General features: G+C 38.0%; 1 protein-coding gene across 4 annotated transcripts in view; it reads left to right on the plus strand.

Annotated features, from left to right (window-relative positions):
• The window catches only part of LOC149310040 (condensin-2 complex subunit G2-like), a 59,826-nt gene that overhangs the window by 31,692 nt on the left and 13,998 nt on the right, over window positions 1-14,136 (plus strand). For all 4 annotated transcript variants that reach the window (XM_089531443.1, XM_089531446.1, XM_089531444.1 and 1 more), the window contains exons 14-22: window positions 4,914-5,136; window positions 5,714-5,817; window positions 8,263-8,436; window positions 9,166-9,236; window positions 9,420-9,573; window positions 9,694-9,867; window positions 10,917-11,033; window positions 11,127-11,267; window positions 12,620-12,719. In XM_089531443.1, coding sequence (XP_089387569.1) covers window positions 4,914-5,136; window positions 5,714-5,817; window positions 8,263-8,436; window positions 9,166-9,236; window positions 9,420-9,573; window positions 9,694-9,867; window positions 10,917-11,033; window positions 11,127-11,267; window positions 12,620-12,719 — 1,258 coding nt within the window. The remainder of the gene's footprint in view (window positions 1-4,913; window positions 5,137-5,713; window positions 5,818-8,262; window positions 8,437-9,165; window positions 9,237-9,419; window positions 9,574-9,693; window positions 9,868-10,916; window positions 11,034-11,126; window positions 11,268-12,619; window positions 12,720-14,136) is intronic.

The following is a 14,136-nucleotide window of genomic DNA, read 5'->3' on the forward strand; positions in this document are numbered from 1 at the left end:
AGGGTCGAGAGAGGGTTTTTTCAGAATAGGGGAAACTAAGGCATGTTTGAAGACTGAGGGGAAGGAACCCAAAGAGAAAGAGAGATTAAAGATATAGAAGAGGGAGGGTAACAGAGAAGGGGCTATAGAGATTAGAAGACGAGAAGGGATTGGATCAAGAGAACAGGTGGTGGGTTTTGATGAGTTCAGCAGCGAAGAGAGTTCTTCCAAAGAAACAGGAGGAAACACAGAGTTTATTGATAGGAGGGGCGAGGAGATTAATGGTGGGAGCCAAATCAGGGAGAGTTAACTCAGAACGAATAGTGGTGATCTTTGTAATGAAATAATTAGCGAAGTCGGAGGGAGAGAATAATGGAGAGATGGAGGGAGGAGAGGGTTTTAGCAGCGTGTTGAAACAGGAGAACAAATGCTGTGGGCGCCTCTCGTTGGCGCAGATCAATGATTTAAAGTAGTCTTGTTTTGCCATCGACAGGGCGCGTGAAAAAGATAGAATAAATTTATAGTGGATAAAGTCGGCCCACTCCCTGGACTTTCTCCAGATACGTTCGGCTGCTCGAGAGCAGGACCGGAGAAACCTAACAATAGGAGTGATCCAGGGCTGAGGCCTAGTCGTAGAGGAAGAGGAGGACACGCGCGTAGATACTGGGGCAAAGCTGTCAAGAGCTGAGGAAAGGGTGGAATTCAGTAAAGACATAGCTGAGTCAGCAGAATCCCCAAGATTGAGAGAAGCAAAGGATGAGTCCAAAGACTGAGTGAGATGGTTAAGGTTAAGAGAATGAAGATCGCAGAACTGGCGGAGGACGGTACGACAGGGAGGTGGGATATATGTAAGGGTAAAGGAGAGTAAGTGATGGTCAGATAATGGAAAATCAGAAGCCAAGTAGTCGGACACGACACGCTTGGAGGGGAGAACTAAGTCGAGACAGTGACCAAGGGAATGGGTTGGAGAGTTGGAATGTGGTTGGAGACCGGAGGAAGCTAAAAGAGAGCTGAAGCGGGAGGTTGAAGAATTCTTGGGATCGTCAAGGTGGGTGTTAAAGTCACCTAAGATCAGGGAGGGGACTATATCTGAAAGAAAAAATGTCAACCAAGACTCGAAATCTGTGAAAAACTGAGAGGCTGAACCAGGAGGGACAATAGATGATGGCAACCCACAGTTGCAGAGGAAAAAAGAGTCTAATGGAGTGTAATTCAAATGAGAAGGAATAGCTGGGGGGAGGAGAGAGAACCTGAAATTAGATAATAAGATGCCTAACCCTCCTCCATGACCCTCAGGACGGCCAGCATGTGTAAAGGAAAGACCGCCAAAAGAAAGGGCAGCAGAGGTAGCGGTATCATGGGCCGGAAGCCAGGTTTCAGTGAGGGCAAGAAGATCAAATGATTGTGACAGAAAAAGATGATGGATTGCCGTTGCTTTTGGGGCAGCGGAGTGGCAGTTCCAGAGAGCGCAAGAGAATGGTAGTTGGGAGATAGGGAGGGGGCGGATAGGAATGAGATAAGGAGAAGGAGAGGTGCAAGGAGTCATGGGGAAGAGAGGTTTGGGTGACAAACAGATGGCAGGATAAAATATAGAAAGGAGAAAAACAGAAAAATAAAGATACAGTGCTGGATTGGATGGGATGGCGATCTCAAGACATGAATTTTCCTTCCTAGGGAGAAAGCTCAGCGATGGAGCAGCCAGGAACAGTGTGCGCTTGCCCTTCCTGCACTGAAGGAATAAAATAAAGGGGGAGGAGGGCCCAACTTGGTGTCACCCCTCCTCTGGGGTATCACCTGGTGCTGTCTGAACCCCTACGCCTCCCAGTGACTTCCCTGCCAAGATGCAGAGGGCTTTATGGGTCACAACCAGCACTCTGAATTATGCCTAGAAATTGAATGGCAAGGAGTGGAGATGTGAGGAAGTTGTATGCTCTCTTTAGCCAGTCTCAGTGAACAATCTGGTTATGGCTGTTTTGGCCAATGGAGGTTTCTGAGCATTTTTCAAAGGCAGCATCCTTTAATAAATAATAATAATAATAATAATAATAATAATAATAATAATAATAATTGTTTATTTATTAACCGCTTTTCCCAGGATCAAAGCGGTGTACAAGTGTCAGTAAAGACAGTCAGTAAAAACAGTACCATAATTCACATATTAAAATATACATTAAAACGAATTAAATCCAAAAGCATAATTAAAAACATACAGTAATAATGTTAAAATCATGAGTATCAATACGTCAGAGTCAATAGGGGAAAGATAATCTTAGAAGGAATTGGGAGGGTAGGCTTGTAGGAAGAGGTGGGTTTTTAATGCCTTTTTAAAGGCTTCTACTTTAAAGCATGTTACAATCTGAAACGGATGTAAGTAAGGCATGTGTCACCATGGCCAGGTTAGACATTACACAACTGCCCCACTGTAATTAACAAATGCATTCCTTACCATTGGAGGAACATAGGACTGAATCCAAAAGTACACCCAAGTTGCAAACCTATATGTTCAGTGCAAGCATAACCATAACGCCATCCAGCACAAGTTCAATCCTTATTCCCTGATCTGCCTTTTGACTGATCAAGAATATCTCTGCCTTGTCTGGAGTAAGCCTCAGTGTGTTTGCTCTCTTCCACTTCATTACTGACTACTAGGCACCAGCTTAGTATGGATATGGTTCCTTCAAGTTAGGAAGAAGAAATAGAGCTGGTTGTGGCCAGCATAGTGGTGATATCTGACCCCAAATTTTAATCCTGTGGATTCAGTGGGACTACTCTAGTTGAGACTTGCAATAGGATTTGGGTCGTTACATACTGTTCAATTTGTTTTTCATACAAACATGTACAAACCCAACCGAAATTTAGAAAGAAAACCTACTCAGAACAACCCCACACTTCTTTTCTTATAGTTATGTTTGCATCTGTACCTTTTCAAAATTTATTTGAAATCCATTTTTTCCTGGAACTCTTATTTCATTGACTCTGATATATGCATGAAAATTAGGTCTTGGGGTGTTTTTTTTAAAATATACAAAAAATAAAAATAAAACTGAATAAAAGGGCATGTATCTGTAGTTACATTTAGGTTTGAAAAAAGAAACATGGAGTGTTTTTCAGGCTTCAAGCAGCTATGCCAACTTGTATGTAAATTTATGGTGCGGCAATGTGTTATTTAAACGAAGGGTGTTAAAACCTATTAAAAATGCAGCTTTCATCATTTCAGTCTGTTGCAAAAAATGCATTTTCATACACATCTGCGTGTAATGAGAACAGAACAGAATATTAACTTGCAGCAGAGCTTTTGTTCTTTGTTTGGTATTTAACAGTGGTGGCTGTTAGGTATTGGTGAAATATATTCTATCCAAAATCTAGGAACAGGATGCGAGTTATGAGCAGATAATTAGGCTTGATGTAGGAGGAGTGAGAGCAGATTAAAAGAGGGCTATTTGGTAACAGAATTGCTGAGAAGGTGAAGCGCAACACTATCCCAGACAGAGCAGTTAATATGAGGTTTTTTTTTTATTACAACACGTCTGCACCATTCACGGCTTTAACCTTCCATGGAAGGTTAAGCTGCAGGAGGTATAATGACGCATGTGCCACACGGCACACAGGAGTGCTCTCCCATTAAGACAAATGGGGTTTGAGTATACACGTTTTTCCCCATATGCATGGGGGGGGGGGGGGTCCATAACGGATCCCCTGCATATGAAGAGGGCTCACTGTATCATCATCATTATTACAATATTTCTGTACCATCCTAAATAATAATAATAACAATAATAATTTTTATTTATATTTCCCGCCTCTCCCTGCGGATCAAAGCGGGATTACAACAATAAAAACAACAATTACAAGATTAAAACTACAATGTCATATAAAATACACTCAATAAAACAATATACCCTTACCAATACAATGTATTGACTAAATCGTCATTTAAAATACATGTCATTACAAATAGAGGTGGAGTATTTCTAACTCTTATAACAGATTGGGTGGATAGGCCTGCCTATTGATATGCTGTCAAAATATTCTCAGGCCAGCTTGCATGTAAAATTTAAACAAGTTAAACCAATTTAAAACAATAAAGAAATTTAAATAAGCTAAAAACATAAAAAATGGCAGTGAGTTCAAATAGATTTTAAAAAATTAAAAGTTTTAAACATCAGGAGTTGGGGTAGAATTGAAATGTTAGTTTGAATTCCATGTTAGTTTGGAAAATCAGTATGCAAAGGGATCTTGTAGCACCTTTGGGTCTAACTGAAAAAAAGACGCTGGTAGCATGAGTTTTCATAGACTTGAGCCTAATTCTTCAGATGTATTTAGGCTCAAGTCTACAAATGTTCATGCTACCAGCTTCTTCCAATTAGCCTGACAGGTACTATAAGATCCCTTTGCATATCAGCATTTGGGATGAATCTATGAGGCTCAAAGGCCTCAGTGAACTGTAAGTTTTCATTTGGCACCTAAATGAAATCAGTGTTGGTGCCAGTGAGATCTCTAAGGGGAGGGCATTCCATAAATGGGGAATCTTGGCTGAGAAGGCCCTCTTCCATGTTGGAGCACAGTGTATTAATATCACCGGTGGGATGCAGCCTTCCCTTGCACTCACAGCAGAGAGGTGCTGCTGCAAATATCAAGGTCCCAAGCCATTTATGACTAAATGTCCTCATAAGCACCTTGATTTCAAACTAGAGCATATTGGCAGTCAATGAAAAGAGGTCATTAGCTTACTTTCTAATTAGCTTACTTGCTGTTCACCGCTATGATCTTTGAAATAGCGGTATATAAATAAAACAAATCATTATTATTAAATTATTACTAGATCATGAATTTGCAAGGAGTGCACCCAAAGGGTAAGAAATCTGTCAATAACAATTATACCTAATTATATTAACTTGTTTTTCTCCCCACCTCCTCCAATCCTGACAAACCAGTTTTGGAAAATTTGTCCTATAGAGCATCTCTTAACCCGCCTTGAGATTGATTCACGGCCTGTGGCACGGCGCATAGTAAATCTTCTGTTCAGCTCTTTCTTGCCTGTCGATCAGCCAGAAGAAGTGTGGTGTGAGCGCTGTGTTACGCTAATCCAAATGAATCCATCTGCAGCTAGAAAGTTCTATCAGTTTGCGTATGAGTACACTAGCCCAACCAACATAGGTAAAGTTCTAGAAAGTGGTCTCCGTGTTGCTGACCTGGGTAACAATAAATTATTTAAAATGAATTATGTAGCTTTATTGTAAATGCCTGTGCATTTGTAACTGCTTCTATAGGATTCTGAAATTCCAGTAAACACAAGGTCAGCAAGCTGCTGGGTAGGTTGTATTCTTGACTAGCATAATGCATGCATATAAGCTTGTATGTATTTGGCTTGCTTATTTTTAAATGTAAGTAGTACTTAAACCTTCCCCAGCGCATAGTCTTGAGTGATACAGGGTGTTAACTTCAACCACATTTAAATAATTAATTTGTATTTTATTTTAAAATACGTAGACATGAGCATGTTCATGGCCACTTATAAATCAATTTAAACTGCACACAAGAAAAACAGTGAATGGAATATTAAGCTCTGAGCAGTATGTTTTATTCCTTAACTATTTTAATTTTTATTTGTTGTTTAAACTGTAAACTTCAAATATTTAAGTCTTTGCTCTTTTTTTTAAAGCAGCAGTACCTATACTGCTTAAACCATTCCAAATAATATTTCACAATTATACACTTTGTTCTTTAATTCTAGCTAAACTGATGCTTACCATTCAGAGCTGTTTGAATGCCTGTATCCAGCAGGGATTAAAGACTTCTGACAGTGGTGATGAAGACAGTGAAAAAGAAAACATGAGTGTAAGAATACAACAATAAGGCTTCTAATATAAAAAAGTTAAATCGTTCTATGAAATCTGCATTGGACCTTTCTTTTGTGATGTCTCTGTTACAAAATATATCTGATTATTCTCCTATTCTCTGTCAAGAGTGTTTCTGGACACTTTAGGCACTAGAGAATAGAGACTTGAAAAGCTATGACGTCTGAATAATTTACCTGAATTCCAACTTATCCTTACGTCAGTGATGAGTTGAATGGTTTTCAGGTTACAATTACAATTCAGTATCTCAAAATCCTATAGTCTTTCCATGGACCATTGCATTATATTGAGTTTATTTATTTATTTATTTATTGTGATTTTGAACCATCTGTTAACTAGAGTTGCTGAGAAAATGTGTGCATGTGTCTGCGCGTGCAGGCGCCTTCAAGTTGCCTGCCAACTTAGGACAATCCCATGAATTTCATAGGGTTTTCTAAGGCAAGGAATACTCAGACATGATTTTGCTAGTTCCTTCCGATGTAATATAGCCTACAGCACTGGGATTCATTGGCAATCTCCCATCCAAGTACTAGTTAGGTATGACCCTGCTTAACCTTCAGGATCTGATGCCTTTAGGGTATTCAGGGGAGGTGTACTAAAATTACAAAATATAACAACCGTACATAGGAAAAAATATGACCAAAGGCAGCAAAATATGGAGCTAAGATAAGACAAGTAGCAGAGAATAAAACATTTCAACATATAAAACCAACATATAAAACCAAGTTAAAGCCAGCAGCAGGATGAGATTGTAAAAATGGAAAAGTACTAAAACAATGCATGGGAAAATTAAAGTGCATTGGGAGAATTAAGATGTTCCAGTCCAAATCAGCAACTAACATTGCATTTAGCATGATGCTATAGGTGACTTGCAGTAGTCTTAGCTTTGACATTCCTTGATTCACTTCAGTTGCTTTAGCATTCATTCTTGCATGAAAAAATTTACCAGGTTGAGAATACTGTATGGCAGTTATGTGCAGATGTAGATCTTTTGTCTCAAAAATGTCAGCATAAAATAAATGAAAGTTTGCTTACAAATAAATACTTAATTTTTACCTCACTTCTCTATCAGGGACAATTGAGGCAGCTGGGACTATTTGCAAGGACTGCTCTTTAAAAATTCATGCTTAGCGCCTAGATGCTGGGCAGGTGGCGGGGTTAGAGAGCAGGTCTAGTCTAGGCACACAGTGTCATAGCTTACTCCATGTAGTCCTACTCCTGCAACAACCCACGATTGCCAAAGGAGCCAAGAGCTTTGGAGGTTTACCTTTCTGGACTACAATTCCCAGTGTGTTGGCTGTGAGATCTTGTCCTCCAGAATAGTATCTTTCCCAAGCTCTGCACAGGTGTCATTTGTAATTTGCAAAAAGGCCTTATGTGAGCTATTAAAGAAATGCACAGTGCAGTGCGTTGCAGCACTAGGACAAATGTACATGTTAACAGTTGAAGCACAAGTGTACATGCAATTTGAATGAATGAGACCATCCTAACCTGGTTCCATGTGTAAGAAATAATGTGGGACACTGAAATGTAGAGTGTATTCCTAAAAGACTTGCTTTTGATCACCCCTTATTGAACGAGAAGATTTGGGGAATTGCATTTACCTATGTTTACATTGTAATGCAGACAATCCTTTGGCCTGCACCCTACCATATGCAGAATACAACTTGTATCAAACATATGAACCCAGTCCTAGACTCTGGGAATCCCTTATAGCCAAAATGTAACTGCTGTAAGTTTGTTCTTCTAGGTTTAGGCTTACATGCTTAAAAAACCTGAAGCATTATGAACTTTTGTTCAGCTATTCACTTTATTTCAGGGAAGAAAAAAACTTTACAAATTTGCTACTTTTAAAGAAAGGGAAGACAACAGAGGGGAGACATGATCAGCTTCTAAAGAAAAAACAGATTAACATATTGATTAATAGATTTATTATTATTATTATTATTATTATTATTATTATTATGTGATAATATTTTCTTTAAAGTCTTCTTGGGAATACCCTAATGGCATCAGATCCTGGAGGCTAAGCAGGGTCACACCTAGCTAGAACTTGGGTGGGAGATCACCAATGAATCCCAGTGCTGTAGGCTCCCACTCCTCTGGTATCCTAATCTGTACATTCTTTTTTCATTGCCTTAAAGTAAATACATCTGGAAAATAAAAAGATCATATAATCCTAACTCACCTAGTTCACAAGGGTATAGCACAGCAGTAGGTATGAGGAAATAGCCATTTAAATTCCTTTGATCATTAATCCTTTCTTTAAAAGTAGCAAATTTGTAAAGTTCTTTTCTTCTCTGAAATAAAGTGAATAGCTGAACAAAAGTTCATAATGCTTCAGGTTTTTTAAGCATGTAAACCTAAATTGAGATCCATTATTTGTGATTAATTGCATACTGACGTTCAAATATTTACATTTCAGGTTTCAAATGATGTATTATCTGTCAATGATGTACCTTCTATGGCCAGCTTACTTGAAGTTATTGTGATCCTCTGGAGAAGTATTCATAAAGCACTTGATCGTAACGAAGGAGCAAAAAATCATATTGTCCAAAAATTTGCTTCTGTACTACCTGAATATTTAAAAATATTTAAGGTACATCCCCTATAAAATACCCTTAAATTGGTTATGGTTGGTTGAAAGCAAATATTTTAATACATATGTTCTTGGAAGAGCAGCCAAAGTAAGCTAATTATGTCTGGCTCACTGCAACATTATTCTCTAGCAAGTTTTATTTTGTGGCTTTTGACCCTATGTAGGAGTATATAAGAGTTACAGGAAAGATTAGGGAAAGAAAAGAGAATGGAGGGTGGCATGGGGAGAAAGCAAATATAGGTAATAATCATTTTTAATAAAATTGATATTTCATTTATTTTTTTAACTTTTGTAAAGTAATGTTATAGCTGGACCTTTTTAAAATTATTGTATGCTGTCTTGAATCACATTTTTGAAAGAAAGATGTGCTATAAAAATAATAATAGAGGCTTATAGTGGCTGAGAAGTTCTAAGATTGACTTTTGGTTGCATATTGTTTTCCTCTTAACTGAGTATACAATTCAGTACAACTGTGTGTACCACAAAAAATTGTCTGTCTTTTAATTGGTTGTTCCCTTCTTCTACTTGTACTACTACTACTATTGCTATGACTTTTTCTCTTTTTTCCTCATTCTACTGCTATTATTACTGTTACTACTGCTGCTACTACTTCCCTTCTCCTTCTGCTTCTTCTATTTATATCCCTCTTTCAGTACAAAGACTCAAAGCAGATTTCTTTTTACAAAATGTTTAGAAATTCCTTACTACTTTTTTTTCTCTTCAACCTAGGATGATCGTTGTGTATCTCCAATAATAATTCTGGCATCTTTCATGCCACCTGCAACTATTCCTACATTCAGGTATTCTTTTTTTTTTTTTTTTAATGAAATGGTGGATTGAAACCCTTTACTATTAATTGTATGGGTTAATTCCCAACAGAAAATTACATATTTCCATAAGTAGGGAATGGAAAAATTCTATATTTTTTTACATGTGTGGATGTGTTTAAATAAGGTAACCCATGGGATGTTGTTTGTCTTTAGTTGTGGTGTGATCTCTAAACTAAAGAAGCTGGAAAATGGTGTAACTGAAAATAAATACTCTACTCTGCTTGACTGTTTGTGCCGCTGGGGAAAAGTAGGACACGTTCTTGAGTTAATCTGTGACTGGATAGCTGCAGAACCAAACAGCAGAGAGGTATGACTTCAAATTTGTTGAACTTATGCAGCCTATGAAATTGATTATTTTGTTTGACTTTTTAAGTGATGTCTTGTACGGCATTAAAAAACAGCAGGATTCTTTTCTTCCCATTCTTAGAGTAATGGGGTGTCTGAACGGCGAGTACGTATCCAAGAAACGCATGAATCAAAACCAGAATTGGCTCTTGATTATATAGAATACTTACTGACTCATTACATGAATCGGGATTGTCTGTTGTCGCTACCCAAAGAGAAATTGAGCCAACTTTTGAAAGTTCTCGAAGCCGCAAAAGTAAGTATTCATTTTCCTATGATGTTGTACTGTTGTTGTGTACCTTCAAGTCCTTTCTGACATTTAGCAAGCCTAAGACAAACCTATCATAGAGTTTTCTTGCAAAGATTTGTTCAGAGGGGGTTTGCCATTGCCTCCCTCAGAGGCAGAGAGAGTGTGACTTACCCAAGGTCAGCCAGTGGGTTTCCATGGCTGAGCAGGGATTTGAACCCTTGTTTCCAGAGTCTAACGCTCAAACCACTATATCATGCTGGCTCTTGATATTGTACAGTACTCTCACCCTCAGTATTCTACAGTATTTTGAATTAATCATCTTAAAGGACTTCTCCAAAATGCAAGTGGCCAATAAACATTTGAAGAAGATAGTTCTAATGTAGTGAAGAGTTCACATTTCACTAAATGGTTAGTTTTACACTGATGTTATGGAGCAAACTATACAGAAGACTGCTATTTCCATGCAAAATTTATATATAGAACTACAATATAGGCCTCTGCCCATTCAGATAACTTTATTTAATAAAAACTTTATCAACCAAGGATTTGGCAGAATAATCCCTTTGCTATTTGGCTTGGTTCCAGCCCAGAATCTTGGCCCTCAGCTTGCCATTTCTTCAATATTTACATGCAGTAAATTCCAAAATAAAATAAAAATTCAAGTAATACAGCCTAGTAATCAAGTAAAGTACTTCAGTAATCCTAAACATATCGACCTATATGCAGTTCCCATTAGGATTCCACAGTAACTTTTTTTTTAACTTTATGAACTGAACATATTCACTTAGATGCAGCTTCTGTTTTGATTCCAGTATAGCTTACTTTGAATGGTATGAATGCTTATTTGTATGAGCTAAATACTTCAAGGACATCAAAATCTTGCATGTCCTTGTAATCTGGATCTGATATATGAGTTAGGGGAATACATGTCTTCTGAAGAGAGAATCTTAGGGGAGGGGGGAAATGTTAGTATCCTCATATCCAATATGTGTGTGGAATGCTCAGATTGTTTCCTTGTAATATAATCTAATTCTTGCAAAAAATTTAAATTTCAGAACAGTCTAGAATCTTACCTTAGAGAAACTGATACAAGGTCTCCTGGCTTTTACCAAGCAACTGCACTGAGAGCCTTTGGTCTGTACTGTAGATTAAACATACATCTTCAATACAAGGTACTGTCATTTCAGGAGTGACTATACAATAGAGCAAAATGCTTTTCTGTACATTCTGCATAATCATGATAACTCTGCTTTTTTGCTGAACAGTTTGCCTCTGACAATCAAGATTACCTGTCAGCTTTGGAGGAAACAGGGGTGTGGATAGAAAATAGTATTCTACCTGCTCTTTTAACAGATGAAGAAGGCAGTTCAGATCACTCCAGTGAAATCTCTCAGCTGGTTGTCCAGGTAGTGTCTCTGTTTGTGATGGGGCTGCACTCTATATATCATAATTTTTGAATTGGTGAACTAGCACTGTCCACACATCACACCCATAAGGATCACGCAAAGCTTGTTTTAAAGCAATCCAGAACTTGGTTTGACATCCAGGCACAGTGGCAACACAGAGCTTAATTTTCAGTTTGCTTAGAATGGCATGAATTTACAGGTACTTGTCTGTAATAAACTTTCAGTTTATTACATTTTTAAAACATTGCCCTTCTGTAAAGATGCTGAGAATTGTCTCCCTTCTTCTTTGCTTCATTTGCTCTGCAATTTTTGGCAAATGCTTCAGGAACCTTAAGAGATAAGGGATCAATCATAGGCAAAGTTTTGTCACACTATCGCCCCAAACCATGGTTTCCAAAACCTCCTTCAAACCATGGGCTTTATTTTATTATGTTCTGAACTTCCGACTGATTTTTGAACCACAGCAATATCAATTCAGACATGATGCCAAATCATAACTAAGGTTCCTTAGCTGTGGTGTGACCAAAATGTGTGACCTGCGGATGGGATGGTGAGTCTTCATTAGAATCATGATAGTTTCTTAAGGAGGTTTGTTAGTAATATTTTGTCAAAATGAAGATCCAAAGGAGACATGATAACTGTCTTTAAATAGTTGAAAGATATCTATGCATAAGGGGGAGCAGTATTGTTGGTCGATGGGGAGGGCTACAAACACTAGGTAGAAACTGAAAGGAAATCACTTTCTGCTAAAAATTAGGAGAAGTTTCCTATCATTAAGAACTGTCCAACAGCAGAACAAACAACCCTGAGAATCTGCATTGGAGATATTTTAAGCAGGATCTGAATAGCTATTTGTCAGGGATGCTCTAGCTGTGTCCTGCATTACAGAGTTAGCACCGAATAAGTGGCTGGACCAGATGACCTCAAACAAATCTCTCAACTCTATGGTCTTGTGAAACAATGTGATATGGCACTGTTATGAACTACTGGGATAGATACATTCTAACTTGATTTATATAATCTCTATAATTGAGAATTCCCTTAAGGGCAGCATGACAGAGTTCATAAGCTTTTTATCACTGAAAATTAATTCAGTAATAAGATCTTGTTACTTCTTTATATTACTGTTTGATTAAAAATATGAAAAATTAGTTGAAGGTAAGGATTTTTCCAAAAGCCGGCAAAACAATTTCAATAGTTAAATTCCTTTTCCTGTCTTGTTCTTGAACAACTATAGTCAGCTTCTTCATAGTAAATTGTAATCTGAAAAATGATGTTTTTAAAAAGTATCTAAGCATTAAGAATTGGTTGTGCAATGTAGTGAAGCTAAATTTTCCGTTATTCCTATGTAGACTTATCTGACAGTGTGCAAAGATTTTATTGCTGTTGGTCTTGGTGATTCAGAGTTTCAAGCACGCATTCTGACCATGGGGGCTGTGATTATACATGGAGGTATGCTCTTTATAATGTGTAATTCCCATAGTGACTTAAAGAAGCAGCCAGGACAAAGGTTTCTGATTAAATAATGCTGCCTTTGTTTGGTGTAGTAAAGATCTCTTGTTTTACCCAGTAATCATTGGCATACCATTACACTACTGACAAGCAGCAACATATGGGAAATGGGATCTTGTAGCATGTCTGAGACTAAGTAACTGAATGAAAGAAGTTGTAGCATAAGCTTTCATAGACTGCATGTGCATCCACACTGTAGAAATGATGCAGTTTGTCACCTCATTAAGTACTGTAGTTCAAATCTATTGAAGCATAGGCTATGTAGATTTACAGGGTCTTTAGCCTTCTCCGTCAAAGGATCCCAGTGCCTAATAAAACTACGCAACCCAGGATTCTGTAGGATGGCAGTTAGTGGTGTCAAGCTGGATTCTTTCTACATTGTAGATGTACCTTTGGGCTACTTCCTCAGCAGGCCCGAAACAGAGGGGCTTAAAAAGCCAGTTTCCATTTGGCTTGGGGGCATGGCAATTACATGCATGTCCCCATCCCACACTGAGGCTGCATCAAGACCTGCTAAGATGGCCCAAAAAGAAGCGGATCCTTTCCACTCCTTCCCACAGACCATTTGGGACTGAGGCAGGCGTCGCCCTCAGGACGGTTCCATGACAGGCAGGGCAAGAGCACCCTGAGGTCGCTCCTTCCTGCCCATCTGTTTTGCCCCCAAGTCTACAAAAGCTTAGGCTACAACTTCTTTCACTCAGTCTCAAAGGTGCTACAAGATCCCTTTGCATACTGATATTACATACTAATATGGCCATGTCTCTGAGTTCTGTATATGGGAAATATACTACAAATATTGTTTAACAATATTATTGTTAATGTCTAGGCAGAGTATTTCTTGTTTCCAGTATTGTACAGAAACTAGTAACATGGATAAAGGTGGAAGTACATATTGACTGTAATATAATAATGCCCATAAATGCTTACTCTACTTAGTACTAACAATATTATATAATGACTTATTAGCTGTTGGATTGCCAGGAAAAAAAATCAAATAAAGTATATAAAAGTTAGCAATTCCAAAATCTTCCTGATCCAGATGTCATCTTGAGTTGCATATTTCACAGTGAGGTGAGTTACAAATAGATTCAGCCATTATGCTGATGCCATAATTCAGTGAGTGGCCTTAAGTAGTCAGTGGGATTTTTTTCTGTTTTAGCAAAAGGTCTTCACAATAAACTTTATTCTTATACCCCGCCTTTCTGCTGCAGCAATCAAGGAGGCTTACATGACTAGAATATGTTGGAATAATAGATACTTTCAATAAATAAATTGACCCCCCCCCCCTTGAAACAGGATTAAATACAATACAGTTTAAAAATTAAACTTGTTCAAATGACAACAATTTTCTAGTAGA

This window comes from Sceloporus occidentalis, unplaced genomic scaffold (genome assembly GCF_023333645.1).
Source record: "Sceloporus occidentalis isolate IW3139 unplaced genomic scaffold, rSceOcc1.0.p SCAF_7, whole genome shotgun sequence".
Classification (NCBI taxonomy): domain Eukaryota; kingdom Metazoa; phylum Chordata; class Lepidosauria; order Squamata; family Phrynosomatidae; genus Sceloporus; species Sceloporus occidentalis.